Source organism: Amphiura filiformis, chromosome 7, assembly GCF_039555335.1.
Source record: "Amphiura filiformis chromosome 7, Afil_fr2py, whole genome shotgun sequence".
NCBI classification, from domain to species: domain Eukaryota; kingdom Metazoa; phylum Echinodermata; class Ophiuroidea; order Amphilepidida; family Amphiuridae; genus Amphiura; species Amphiura filiformis.
Window position 1 is genome coordinate 45,823,851 of NC_092634.1, and position 16,149 is coordinate 45,839,999.

At 34.5% G+C, this 16,149-nt stretch overlaps 1 protein-coding gene across 1 annotated transcript in view; it reads right to left on the reverse strand.

Moving 5' to 3' along the window:
- The window catches only part of LOC140157240 (uncharacterized), an 82,023-nt gene that overhangs the window by 41,927 nt on the left and 23,947 nt on the right, over nt 1-16,149 (reverse strand). Inside the window, exons 2-4 of the mRNA XM_072180361.1 lie at nt 12,811-13,047; nt 10,223-10,382; nt 6,114-6,285 (exon numbers count right to left, since the gene is read on the reverse strand). Coding sequence (XP_072036462.1) covers nt 6,114-6,285; nt 10,223-10,382; nt 12,811-13,024 — 546 coding nt within the window. The 5' untranslated portion in view covers nt 13,025-13,047. The remainder of the gene's footprint in view (nt 1-6,113; nt 6,286-10,222; nt 10,383-12,810; nt 13,048-16,149) is intronic.

Genomic DNA, 16,149 nt, shown 5'->3' on the forward strand with positions numbered 1-16,149 from the left:
GATTAAGTTGAATGTACTCTTTTATTCAATTGCATGGGTTCTCTTTCTTACATTCACACTATTTTACTCTTTAAATTTATGATTCAGGAACAAAACCTGATACATAATAATATATGATAGATCCCTCGTGTGTTCAAGAAAAGTGCAGCCTGTCTTTATCAATGTAGTGAAAGTCAATATTCATATTCATATTCAATTTATTTCCATCAAAATCACACATAGAATAACACCAACATAAATTTATATAAAAAAAAAAGATGGGGAGGTACAACTAAAAGCAAAACCCTAAGATGTTGCACCACCTGATAATTAAATTAAACACTCAAAAACAAAACAGACATACAAACATTAAAAACTCAACAAAGAGAAGTACTCCCCATTCCAGAAAAATACAGCACTAATTTTTTGGAATTAAAAAATATTATGTTTTGCCAAATGAAACATAGCTAAATCCTAATCCTTTAGTTAGTCCTAACTGGCAATAAAAGTCAAATTTTTATATTTGGTCAATTTTTGGAAATAAGGGCCAAAAACATGCGTTTTTAGGGTGTTTTTCGTATGCTGTGACAATCAAGCCCAAATACTTGTATCAAGCCTAATTTCAGTTTATGCAGATTAATTTTTGGAAAAGACATGTTTCAATCTGATAACCGATAATTTAATTAAAGAAACACAAAAAAGTGAAAATTATAGCAAAATTTCGGCATATACTCAAGATTTTGAATGCTTAGACTTGTTCCAAGTCTTTGATTTTTGTGACTCGATTGTCAGAAAATATGCCGAAAATGCATGTTTTTGGCTCTTTTTTCTAGAAATTAATAAAATAGTGAATTTTTTCTTTTATTGCCAGTTAGGACTAACTAAAGGATTAGGATTGAGCTATGTTTCATTTGGCAGTACTTGATAATATTTTTTTAATCACAAAAAATTAGTGCTTTATTTTTCTGGAATAGGGAGTAGCATCAAGCATCACAAGCTTTTTAAAGTCTTGTAGATCAAGTCACTGCTTGGCTGTTTGTGCATCATTCACAACTATTTTGAAAATAGCTACTTGTGGGTTAGCAGATTTACACTTTTGAGAATACCTTGAATATTCAGGTATCAAAATGGATCTGCCTACTAGTAGCCTACACATTCTGTATGTAGTTGCTGTCAGCGTTATAACCATCTTAACTATTATTAGCAACATAGCGACAATTGTAGCTTTCCTTAAAGTAAGGGTTCTGCGACAGAAGCCTAGCGATTTATTGATTTTGAACCTCTCATGTGCTGACCTTGGGATAGGCCTGATGCAAATTTACCAGTTCCCTCTTCTTGCCATGAAATTTTGGCCATATGGCAAATATGGATGTCAGCTGTTAGCATGCCTGGCTAATCTGTTTGTCAGTGTTGGAATGGTAACAACTGTAGTAATAAGCATGGATCGATTTCTGCTTATCTCACGAGAGTATCCTAAGTATCTGAGGATCCAATCCAGAAAGCGCATAATGTGTATCATCGGTGGGATATGGCTCTATGGGATTCTACTGGGGACCAATGAAGTTCTACTTTGGGATTTGCTGTCAACACCACCTGGTTTACATGATTACTTTGACTTCAACCAAACTTGCCGCCCACCACCAAAGCATAACATAGTTTATGCACTTGTGTTGTCTATACTAAGTATATTTGGTCCACTCCTAGCAATTGAATCATTCAGTATTGCATTTTTTGTTCGGCTGAAACGGAAATTGCACCAACCAAAGGTTCATCCTAGCATCAGTACAAGTACACGGTCATCTCAAAATGTGAGTTCAAGCTCAAGAAGGTCTGCTGCAGGACCAAGTGGTAGCTCCTCTTTACCAATGTCTCATAGAGCAGTTGTGCCTAGGGTTGAAGCTGACCCTAACAAGCGCTACAAGAAGGCAGGCATGCTACTTGGTGCTATTGTATTGGTTGTCAACATATGTACACTGCCATTCATATTGTATGCTTTGGTTAGCACCTTTTGTCCTCAGTGTATTAATGTGTACCTTCGGGACATACTGGCATATTTGTTGTACCTCAACTCCTGCATTAATCCATTTTTGTATGCAGCTACCATGACCAAGGTACGTAACTTTTACAAACGTACCCTGTGCAAATCGCGGTGACTTTTTTCTTTCACACGTTTCAGGATAAAACAGTAAACAAAATGAACGAAGCTTGAAGCAAAACTCAGATCAAAAACACAGCCGGTTATATGATCTTTGACCCATATGAACATGGACACCCCATAGACACTGGCTAATGTCAATGTTTGTCTGCTTGTGGCATCAATCATCATGCTTTGTTTTATTTGTGAGAGAAGCCACATTTGGAAGGTATTTGGTCTCAGACCAGAAATGATCTTTTTATGACCTTTGACCTCATAGCTGTGAACATGTGAGACAAGTAAAGCAGTTGATCATAAGATATGTATATAATTATTATGTGTTCAATCAATATTTAACAAGTAAAGCAGTTGATCATAACATATGTATATAATTAGTATGAGCTAGTATGTGTTCAATTAACATTTAACATGTAAAGCAGTTGATCATAATATATGTATATAATTATTATGTGTTCAGTTAAGTTAAGACAAGTAAAGCAGTTGATCACAATATTATGTATAATTATTATATGGTCAATTAGCATATAACACAAGGTTGTAAATGTTTTATTGAAAACTGTTTTGTTCTTAAAAACAATTGTCTTAACAAAGATTGTTTTTGCACCCTTTCACTAGACTATGCCATAGTCGATTTTTTGATAAATAAAAATACATTATTAATCATGATGAACGCATTCAGTTGAACTCGAAATTATACTGATATGTATTACATCAAAATAATAGTATAAGATGGTTATGAAAATTTGATATAATTATATTTGTGACCGTACAAGTAAAGTATATGTAGCCTTATATTATTGAATGCAACATATCATAATGGCATAACTATAATGGCACTTCAATACTGAACAATTCTAATTTTAGAATCTGCCAGTTTATTACGAGTTAAAAATCGACTATGGACTTTCACTTTTAAGCAGAACTTTACCCAGGGACTTCGTTCTCTAAAACACACTGTCAATCATACTTGTTTATCAATCACAAGACTAAGCATGGTGGTACAATCGCACTAGATGCGTCGCTCATCCACCAACTTTCGCGCCAGCACAAAAGCGCCGCATTCCAAAGATAGATGTGTACCATGTATAGTTAATGGTAATGGTACGTGTCGAGAGGATTTAAACAATAACGAGATCTGGGCGACCAATCACAAGCCAGATTCATTTAAAGATGCATTACATCATGACCAATTTTAGCAAATGTTACAATATGGCTTTAAGCTGAGTTGAACCTCTTTTAAAATTATCAAAGTGCATGCCTCAGACTGACTCTCTGGAGGTCCAAGTCACGATTAAAATTGATCAGTTATTGCGTTAAGGGAGGTGTAATGAGCGTGAACCTGGTTTGGATGCAGAGGGAGTGTGCCTGTAACAGACACAGCCACCAGAAAAGGACCAGCTCAGATCACGCTCCAAATAAATTTGCAGTCCAGAAATTTCATTTTTTCTCAGCCTTGCAAAAAATAGGCAGAGGTGGGAATCGAACCCGGGACCTCGGTGTTGTAAAACCTACTGCGTACCACTGAGCCAACTGACAATCAGCTATGAGAAGTTTGATAGTAATCCTTGATATTGCTGAATAGAATAAATCAATACTGATAGGTCTATTTATCTAATGTACGATGTTATTCAAATTGGCCTATAAACTAGGAATATAATGTGAAATGACTATCAATCGATCAATCAATCAAGTTGTCAAGTTATCAACAATCAATAATAAACCGACGTAGGCCTATCATGGAATATTACTAACTAGGCCTACTAACTAATATACCAAATAAATAAAATAAATAAATAAGTCAGTAAATAAATAAATAGGCATAGGCCTAAATAAATAAATAAATACATAATGCAGAATGCAGTTAGTATTTTAGTTGCAAAATTCCAAACATTCTATTCACACATTCTATTATAATTTTCTGCTATACACGCAAAGGACCTGTCCCTTTAATATGTCCGTGCCTAATCAATAATGAGTCTTTCACCATGCTCACACACCATGTTAAACTATTGTATCCCTGCAAGTATTATCTACTGACCAAGTCCTAACAATGAATGAAATGGATGCTATAACGTACCCAATCAAGCGAACATATCAAGGTCATATCAGGGCGTTAATACAAAGAATGGTCAAAGGTCAACGTTTCCAAAGAAGTATAGTAATAGATGTAGACACAAGCTTTCGTGCGGGAAACATAAACACATAGTCGTCAGTCGTGTGGGTTTTATGAGATTTGATACGGCGCTGAAGTCTATTGGCTGTCCCAAAATCAGTACCAGACCCGGTTTCCAGACGGCAATGTGTGTGTTGTTACAAGGAACGCAAACTCATTTTATCAATGAGTGAACCACATAGAGGAATACGACATCTATCGTGAGCCAATCTGCATTCTGTTGCCTGCAAAAGCCGACGATCAGGTAAAAATTCTAAAAGCAGCGTGACTAGATATTTGCGTTAATTTCATGATACGTGTAAAACGCATTGAAAACGCCAAATTGCAGTCATAAAATATATAATATTAGTAAATCACCCAATCGAATGTTAACGTAGGTATGTGGAAAAGAACTGCAATAACAATAACAAACTATGTGCCCAAAGAGTTGTCTTTGGCATGTCGCTTTTTTGAAATATGACCAAAAATATCAAATTTTGGAAAAACGCCCCAAAATTTAAAACAAACACGAACCTTCCAAAATAAATATATATTAGCACTCGGCGCCCAGTCACTACCTGCCGCTGTGATTTGGGGTAACTCATTGCTTCCCCTCTCCAGATACCGGAACTTCAAGGTCGCTCATACCCCAGCCCTTAAAACTGTAACATTTGCTGAAGAGGACGCCCTCAATATTTTTCAAAATTCTGTTTTTTGCTCCCACACATATATGTGGGGCTTATGTTATCACCCAGATGGATACCTTATTGTTTGTTTGTCTGGTTGTTTGGCTGTCTGTCTGGGCTGAAGCAAAACCATATTAATCCACTGTGCAGCTTTAACGCAATAACTGAAAAATATTGAGGGCGTCCTCTTCAGCAAATGTTACAATATGGCTTTAAGCTGAGTTGAACCTCTTTTAAAATTATCAAAGTGCATGCCTCAGACTGACTCTCTGGAGGTCCAAGTCTCCGAGTTAACTCCAACTCAAGTTTCAGTCTCCTGTGTGAAATCCTGTCAAATCCACCCATAGTCTGTGGGAAATTACAAAGTCTCACCATGTTTTCCCAAGAATGGTGTGAACAATTTCACAGGCGGCAATTTGTCTTGGCATCGCTGCACAATGTTATGACAAATCAAGCACTACAACAATTAACTCATGTCTCTTGAATGTTTACATTAGTGTATTGATGCTATCACATTTATCATGCAACAATGTTGACTCAGCACCATGACAATAATGTCAATATTAAATTCATATAAAACATAATAATTATTAATTATTCATCACTCAGGGTAATGGGAAAACCAATTTGTAGGACACATACAGAACATGAATATTTCCTGATTTAATTACAATGTAACAGCATCCAGGAGAAAAAAAATAATTTCAACATTTCATACACTCTTAGGTAGCAAGAACTAATTAGAGCAAACATTAGAAAAATGTGGACCATGCATTGATGGTGTATAATGCACAGGTGTGTACTACACACAATACTGTTGGATGCATTTATTTTTCTTGTGGGTTGATGCATTTGCAGTGGCAGCACCACGTTGGGCCATGAGGGGGCATATGCCCCCCAGTCAGAACTCTTGCCCCTGTTAAAACCCAAAATTACGAAAATTGCCACTTTTTGCGGCATTTTTGAGCAAGATTTGTTGATTTTGCCCCCCCTGAAATTCACTTTTCCCCACATGCCCCCCAGAAAAAAAATTCCTGGTGCTGCCACTGTGCATTTGCTTGTATTTCCAACATTTTTAGTGACAATTTTGTTATAAAAATAGCAAAAATCATGGAATTTGTAATCTTTAAAGGACACATACCTCTTTAAGTATTGACTTGGTAATTTGTTGTGATAAAACATCAGGTTCCTTGATAATCCCATTTGTATCAAAGTAGCGCTTGGATACAAAGTAATCCGATAAGGACATGGATACAACTTGGTCTTTTAAAGCTTGACGGAGTTTCTCAGCTCTGATTAATAGAAGAGAAGCTCTGAAATTGAATATAAAATATAATACAAGTGTTAGTCATATTGAGTGCACCATATGTAGAAACAATTTTCAGTATCAGTAATAATATTTTCTGTATTAAAAGGGTATTTTGTGATCCACAGCATCATCCACCCACTTTTCTCAAAAAAAGTTGAGATTTTTATATCACTGGAAACCTCTGGCTACATAATATTTATATACAAAATTTTTTTTGCAGATTAATTTGTTTAGCAAAGATATCATGAAATTTTAATTTCGTTCTGGTATACCAAAACGAAATTACAACACTGGCCTATGGAGCAGTGTAATACACATAATCATGCATAACTCACAAACGCAAAATCGGAATCAACTGAAATTTTCGGAATAAGCTTTTTTTGTGGATATCTACTGAAAAATGTCATAAAAAGAGGATGATAGGATCATGAAATACTCCTTTAATAAAAGAAACTTGGCTGCAAAGAAACTTGTACGACTGAAAACTTGTATGCCAAGAAACTTGTACAGCTAAAAAGAAAGTGTCACAAAAAATACAATAAAACAAATTCGCACATCATTTCATTTTATTTTTTTAAGTCATGTACCATTTTGCTTTTGTTGGTATTTCCCCCAAATATAATCTTTTTTCAGGGGCTAATAATGCACAGTCTACCCATAATTACATAAGTGATTTAGAATGATCAATGTTTATGTCATAAAAATAATTAAATACAATATTTTCACCAGAAAGACTAACATGATTTTACATATTTTCCTCATCATTGCAGTATTAGTAAATTTTGTTACATGTTATTGAATTTGTATGGCAGATCAATTGAAACATAAAGGTGTTGTATGTACAGGATACGTTCATGTAAAGATTATTGCAATATTAAGAATTAGATCGGTTCCAATTCCTATATTATTCATGTGTTTACTTGGTTTAGACACATTATCGAGTACAGTATTACTTGCTCACATAGTACTGGCTGTGTAAAATAAAATTAAACAATATTGAGTCAACTAAAATGTATTATCCAGTGACCTAGTAAACAATTCAGGTTGAAGCAGGCAACTGGGTTACATCAATACACAACACAGCATTTGTGATATCATTTCCTTGTGAACCTGAACTTAACTGGTAAAATATTTAATACTTTGATTCTTTTGTTTAATTTCTTTAATCTATTTTTAATTAAAGAATTTCTCTAGTTTATCTAAGCTTGAATTTGTGCCTGTAAAAATATGTTGTCTAGCTTGTTTTCTCTGTCAATTGTAATATCTCTCTTAAGATTGTAACTTTATCAACTTATTATTATATGGGTATGATTTCTTACTAATGCTGATAATCATGTTGGTCTTGTTTTAAATTATATTAGGTTTTTTTAACACTGATACTCATCTTGGTCTTGTTTTGAATTACATTAGTGTCTGTACATATTATACACAAACAGGTGATCACAGATATGATACACAAAATACAAAACAATTATGTTTACTTTCTACTGAAGATAGCATAATTATGTAAAAACTGTGTGCCTACTAGATATTTGAAGGTTTCTTTGTACAAATCCAAATTTTGGGTTGATGTTATGTCATTGAGGTACGAAACATCAACCCAAATTTTTGGATTTGTATAAAGAAACCTTCAAATATCTATTGTACCGACAATCCTGATGAACTTATTTGTGGATCTGTGTGCCTACTACTATTTAGGCCTACTGAAAATAGCAGAAAACTGTATGCCTACCACTATCTACTGAAGAAAGCATAATTATGCAAAGAATGTATGTCTGTTGCTATATACTGAAGATAACATAATTATGTGAAAACTGTATGCATCTTGCTATCTACTGAAGATAGTAAAATAATGTGCAAACAGTATGTCTGTTGCTATTTACTGAAGATAGCAAAATAATGCGCAAACTGTATGCCTACTACTATCTACTGAAGATAGCAGAATAATGTTTGGGGTGCTAGGCCCATAGCCAGTACCTCTGGAAAAATAGTTTGCCCTATTTCCCCTCTAACCATGTACTATAGCTTAGTATCTGTATGCTATCACATGGTGAAATAGGTCATGCTTGTTTATGATTGATCAACAAAGTGGCATGATTTGCTCATGAATATTTATGATAACCCCTCACATTCGGGGTTTAGGGTGATAGGCATGTAGCTAGTACCCTTGGAAAAATGTAGTTTGCCCTATTTCCCATCTAACCATAATAGTATTCATATGGGGATAGGCGTAGATCATGGGGGATACATTTTATAGGGGGAAGATCCATACAGTCATCCCTCCAATGTTGACGCCTGTATGTTGGTTTCTGACCAAACTAACCTCATAATTATTTGGCCATTTTAGCCTAAAAGTGCAAATTTTTGTGTGTTTTGTGCAAGTTTATTCCACTTTTGCGCCATATTTCATCAGTTCAGCTTCAATATGCCAAAAATTTTTGCACGCTCTGTGCGCATTTGTAAAAATGTTTTCCCAACCTCATCCCCTAATGTCAAAAAGAAATCTACGCCACTGACTACTATCTGCTGAAGATAGCATAAAAATGTGCACAATGTATACCTACCACTATTTTACTAACAATAACAGAATAATGAGCAAAGTGTATGCATACCACTATCTACTGAATATTGCGGCATAATGATGTGAAAAATATAATGAAGAATATAGCATAATATGGAAACTTTATACCTGCTACTTTCTATTGAAGATAGATGTTTTAATAACATACTACTATAAGTACTATTATACTGAAGATAGCAAAATTATACTCGAAATAATCGGCATACCACTATCTACTGAAGATAGCAAATTGGAGTTCAAAATGTTATGCAAACTTCTCTATATTATACTGAAGATAACAGAATGTGAAAACTGTATTCCTATTAGTATTACTACCTGCTGAAGATAGCAGGCAAACTGTAGGCTTATCAATATCTACTGAAGATAGTCAAATAATGTACAAAAGGTAAACATGCCACTCTCAGTCTACTGAAGCTAAGTAATATTTAATTTTTTTTAATTCTTTTGTTATTAGTATCATCGGCCCATTTTAGTTACATGGAACTCAAGGATATTTCAATGCTTATCTTTTGAAAAGTTCATTTATTTTCTCAGCAATAATAAATCTTCCTTTTGTGGCATAATTGTTGATTTGGTATAAATGACATTTTAATTTGAGATCATTCACCAACATGATTACGAGTACATTGCAATTAAATTCTTAATTTATTAGCTAATGTTTAAAAACAGCAAAAACAATGTGACACAATTAACCCTTTGTTACTGTGACACACTTGTATCTATTTGAATCCATCGTTTGGTTCCCTGCCAGTGGCGACACCAATTTTTTTTTGGGGGGGGGGGGGCCTTGGGGGGCAAAGCGAATTTTGGGGGGTGGAAATCAACAAATTTTGCACAAAATTGTGGCAAAAAGTTGAAATTTGTGTAATTTTGGGTTTTTGCTGGGGAAACGGGGGAGGCAAAAGTTTTGATGGAGGAATTTACCCCATGCCCCCACCTTGAAGCTGCTATTGTTCTCTGCTGGTCTATTGGAATAGAATTTTCTAGTTTTTTTCATTTTAGCTACCCAGCAAACACAAAAAAAGGTTTAAATGTTGGGTTATATAAAGGGTATAAAAACGTTTCAGTAACATTCATAAAACATTTTTGAAAACGCAAACACTCTAACATAATGTTATTTAACTGTTGACAAAATATTTTGCAAAAATGTTTGCCCAAAATGTTTTAGAGCAACGTTTTAAAAACATATTCATGATCTTCATATTTAATGTTATTAAAAGTATTGAATAAACATTTAAGAACATTTTTGTGTTTACTGGGCAATGGATACATCAATATCACTCCTTAAATACCACAGGCCTTCCTAATCCACTCACTCCCACATACATGTAGTATTTTGAAATAAAATGACTATACTCACTTTGCTGGTATTCTTACAGTTGCTGTACATGGTATATAAAACAATGTAGATAATTCACCAATAAGACTGCCTGTAGTGAGTGATGCTATAACTTCACCAGTTGACGATAAAACTTCAGCTTCACCTTTCACTACTATGTATAATCCTTTTGACCTTTGACCTGAAAAAAGAAATAAATAAAATTGAATTTTAAAAACGAAACTGAAGATTATGCACTAATCTCACAATTTTTTCTCTTTTATATATATTATATAAATAAATTTTGGATTTATAAAGCGCCTTTCTCCAGATCTTAGAGGACTCAAAGCGCTGTAATTTCGCTGCAATGGTGAATCATCACAATCAGATCGCATCAACTAGGTTGCTGCTGAACGCGCACACCTATCCGCATTTAGATTGTAACATCCACCAATTATCTGTGCAGCTCCCCAAATTCCATTGGGTGAAGGAAGTTTTGATAACCAAACAACTAATCACCGATTTTTTGCGATACAGGAGGAAACCGGAGATCCCGGAGAAAACCTGCGAGAGCGAGCATAGAATCGGGATAAACCAAGTGCACATGAGTCCTTGGGCCGCGCCGGGGCTTGAACCCGGGACCTCAGTGGTGCAAAGCGAGGGAATTACCGCTGCGCTAACTCGCCCTCCCAGCCACAACTAAAAAACACAATGTTTATGAAACTATGAAAGTTCATCTGTGTAACTTTTATGAAAGAAGCACATCTGTGTTGGTAATGTAATCCCATTTATTTATTCCATTCTTCATTTACTGATCTATGGCTGCCTCATCGTGTTCATACACAGACAATTCGTTGGACATTGTTCACCATTCTCCTTAAAACTGAACCAGTGTAAACTTTATTTTGAAATAGTTGACTAAATTATAATTCTATTCAACTGGACTTACTATTCGCTGTCGTAGTGCACGTTAGTAACCATTGGTTACTGCTCCAAGCCTGGGCTCAAGCACCTGTTCCGAATTTTGATATGCCATAGGCTTTGTGTTGTGATCATTTCGATCAGTGGTTCGTAACAAGGAAAGCGTGATCCAGTTGACCTGGCAACGGTCATATTCTAACCTGCACTACGACAGCGAATACGGTATCACGTCATATCCATGAGCAAAGTGACTCCAGTTGAATAGAATTATAATTTAGTCAACTATTTGATCTACCTGGATGATTGATAATATTCACAAATACTTTGGTTTGAAATACTCTTAATATTTGCATACCTGCCAACATTGAAAACCTAGAAAACAGAGTACATGGCGAACGTAGGGCGCGAAGCGCCCGTAGTATCGCCTCTGACGGTGGGGGTCCAGGGGCCCGCTTAAGGGCCCCTGAGTGGTTGAGGGGGCGAAGCCCCCCAAAGCTAGAGGGTTTCTACACTGAAAAAACCCATATAAGCCCCTTCACAGAAGACACATTTTATAGAAAAACAACAATAAAGAACAAGGTGAAGAGGTAAACATTAGTTAGTGGTTTGCATATTAAGGATAACGAACTGTAATTTTTTTGTAATTTTTTTCCAATTTTTTTCAAATTAACTGTGAATGATCCTATCACTTCAGAATAGGTCAGTGGTTTTCCAAAGTCGCCAAAAACTTTGGAAAAGAAATGAAATTAAAATTAAAATTTTTTTTATTTTTTTATTTATTTTTTTTTTCAGAAAATCGGAGTACTCTGATTTTCGGGGGTTTAAAACTCGGGAAATCGGAATAACTCCGCGAAAATCGGAGTAGTTGGCAGGTATGTATTTGGTTTCATTTAACATGTTTAATGATATCAACATTGAAATCTATTTTGCTGGCAAATGTCACTGTAAAATAAATGCAATGTACATAATTATTAAATGCCTACTATCTACAGAAAATAACAAAATAATGTTGTACATTTATAATGTGCACAATTTTTGCATATCACTATCTACTGAAGATAGCAAAATGATTAGCAAGTTAACTGAAGCTAGCATAATAATATGAATGCTGTGTCTACTACTATCTGCTGAAGATAGTATAACTACTATCTACTATAGATAGTATAAATATAATGTAAAAACTATGCCTACTGCTATCTACTGAAGATACTATAATAATGTAAACACTGAATATATGCAATTATGTTCCTTTCATATACCGTAAATCTCAATGGTTAGCATATGTGCTTACTATCGACCACCTTTTAAACATGCAAACATGAAGTGCTCCATCCACAAAAGTGTAAAGTGTTTTGAGCAAATCATCGATACACATAGTTATATACGAACAAGTAAATCTGCAAATTTGTGTCTCAACCACATTAGCTCAGTTGGTAAAGCGCCGGACTTTGGTACAATTTCATGTTTTCAAAAGCGCTCGATGTAAGCACATATGCTAACTATCAAGTTTTTTCAGCATTGTTATACAGTCACAACTCATGAAAACCTTTATGAAAGCACAAAAGTTTGCCTGTGCAACTATTATGAAAGTATGAAAGTTCATCTGTGGTGGTGATAGGAGTGCCAACTGGATATTCTTAAGTAGAAACCAAACTGTTGCATTTCAATCAACAAATTAAAGCTTTAATCAAAAAGATAACTTATTCTACCTTTCTTGATTATTTCTTGTTGATCAACTGCATCTAATTCCTCTGTGTACGTTGCGGCTGCTTGTATCATATCATGGGTGATAGCTCCCTCAGGATATGGTAAACTACGCAAGGATTTAGCAAGCAACTCATACAGGTGATCAGGAAGATTACTGTGTTTCTGTACTGCTTTCTTCTTTTTTGATTTGGACTGTTTAGATCCGGAAGAACCCATGGTGTATTATATGTTTGTATAACCTGTGTAACAAAAAGATGAGAAGATGAGGGATTAATAACATTATTTTTACATGATTTTCAACAAGTGTATCAGAATATACTCACTTTAGGCACCAGAAACAAATATGTTAAATCTTTGGATCGACCATCGGTGCTGTTTCGATGCTTGTTATTAATGAAATATCAACTAATTAATCAGAATTAACGCCAAATTTAAATTGGCCAATATCCCTTCAGGCACAACTTACTGTTTTATCACAATTAACAATAGTAAATTAATTGATTTCGTATATAATAAAAAATTTTTATTAAGTTATTCGAGTCATCAATTAAGCTGTAATAATTAGTTCAACAAATCCGCCTAGTTTTTAAAATGTAAGAAAGTAAACTTAAAACTCAGATGCTTAAGTTCTGGAATAGGTTTGCCTCAACTGTCTCTTTACTGTGCAATAATTACTAGTATTAGCCGGGGGGTAAATTTCAAACAGCATGCCAAAAAGTGCTTGCCCCCCCTCCCCCCGCTCAGCTACCAGGTTGCCAAAAATTGCTTTCTCTCCTCTTAGCCTGCCATAAACAAAAATCTTTGCCCCACGCCCCTTTGCACATGCCAAATTTTTGGGATCCCAATTTGCAAACATTTAATGGTCTAGATAATTGTGTTTCCGTACTGTTTTCCTAGTCTGTCTAGAGCCTTTCATTTAAAAAGTGGCCCCAGGAATGTGTACCACAAACCGCTTGCTCCCCCATTCTCTGCTAAATTGCTTTCCCTCCACCCCATTTTGGATGGCCAAATAATTCTTGCCCCCACCCCAATTTTACCTTCACCCAGGGCTCATAATTATTGGACAGCCTCTTAGGGTTCTACCTTCAAGTAAGCAGTCACGAAAATAGTAGAGAGCAAAACAAAAGCAAAACAATACATATTTTAGTTACATACATATTTAATATTTTAGCTACATACATATTTTCCTGTGGCACTGTTCCAGTTGTGCCAAACATGGTTTCAACATGTTATATACTAATATTCCTAATCATAGTAATATAGTTAGTACATATTTTCCTGTGGCACTGTTCCAGTTGTGCCAAACATGGTTTCAACATTATATATACTAATATTCCTAATCATAGTATTATAGTTAATACATATTTTCCTGTGGCACTGTTCCAGTTGTGCCAAACATGGTTTCAACATTATATATACTAATATTCCTAATCATAGTATTATAGTTAATACATATTTTCCTGTGGCACTGTTCCAGTTGTGCCAAACATGGTTTCAACATTATATATACTAATATTCCTAATCATAGTATTATAGTTAATACATATTTTCCTGTGGCACTGTTCCAGTTGTGCGAACATGGTTTCAACATGTTATATACTAATATTCCTAATCATAGTAATATAGTTAGTACATATTTTCCTGTGGCACTGTTCCAGTTGTGCCAAACATGGTTTCAACATTATATATACTAATATTCCTAATCATAGTATTATAGTTAATACATATTTTCCTGTGGCACTGTTCCAGTTGTGCGAACATGGTTTCAACATGTTATATACTAATATTCCTAATCATAGTAATATAGTTAGTACATATTTTCCTGTGGCACTGTTCCAGTTGTGCCAAACATGGTTTCAACATTATATATACTAATATTCCTAATCATAGTATTATAGTTAATACATATTTTCCTGTGGCACTGTTCCAGTTGTGCGAACATGGTTTCAACATGTTATATACTAATATTCCTAATCATAGTATTATAGTTAGTACATATTGTCCTGTGGCACTGTTCCAGTTGTGCCGAACATGGTTTCAACATTATATATATTAATATTCCCAATCATAGTATTATAGTTAATACATATTTTCCTGTGGCACTGTTCCAGTTGTGCCGAACATGGTTTCAACATGTTATATACTAATATTCCTAATCATAGTAATATAGTTAGTACATATTTTCCTGTGGCACTGTTCCAGTTGTGCCAAACATGGTTTTAACATTTTATACACTAATATATTCCTAATCATAGTATTATAGTTAATACATATTTTCATGTGGCACTGTTCCAGTTGTGCCGAACATGGTTTCAACATGTTATATACTAATATTCCTAATCATAGTAATATAGTTAGTACATATTTTCCTGTGGCACTGTTCCAGTTGTGCCAAACATGGTTTCAACATTATATATACTATTATTCCTAATCATAGTATTATAGTTAATACATATTTTCCTGTGGCACTGTTCCAGTTGTGCGAACATGGTTTCAACATGTTATATACTAATATTCCTAATCATAGTATTATAGTTAGTACATATTGTCCTGTGGCACTGTTCCAGTTGTGCCGAACATGGTTTCAACATTATATATATTAATATTCCTAATCATAGTATTATAGTTAATACATATTTTCCTATGGCACTGTTCCAGTTGTGCGAACATGGTTTCAACATTATATATACTAATATTCCTAATCATAGTATTATAGTTAGTACATATTGTCCTGTGGCACTGTTCCAGTTGTGCCGAACATGGTTTCAACATTATATATATTAATATTCCTAATCATAGTATTATAGTTAATACATATTTTCCTATGGCACTGTTCCAGTTGTGCCGAACATGGTTTCAACATTATATATACTAATATTCCTAATCATAGTATTATAGTTAATACATATTTTCCTGTGGCACTGTTCCAGTTATTGCCAAACATGGTTTTAACATTTTATATAATAATATATTCCTAATCATAGTATTATAGTTAATACATATTTTCCTGTGGCACTGTTCCAGTTGTGCCAAACATGGTTTCAACATGTTATATACTAATATTCCTAATCATAGTATTATAGTTAATACATATTTTCCTGTGGCACTGTTCCAGTTGTGCCAAACATGGTTTCAACATTATATATACTAATATTCCTAATCATAGTATTATAGTTAATACATATTTTCCTGTGGCACTATTCCAGTTGTGCCAAACATGGTTTCAACATTATATATACTAATATTCCTAATCATAGTAATATAGTTAGTACATATTTTCCTGTGGCACTGTTCCAGTTGTGCCAAACATGGTTTCAACATTATATATACTAATATTCCTA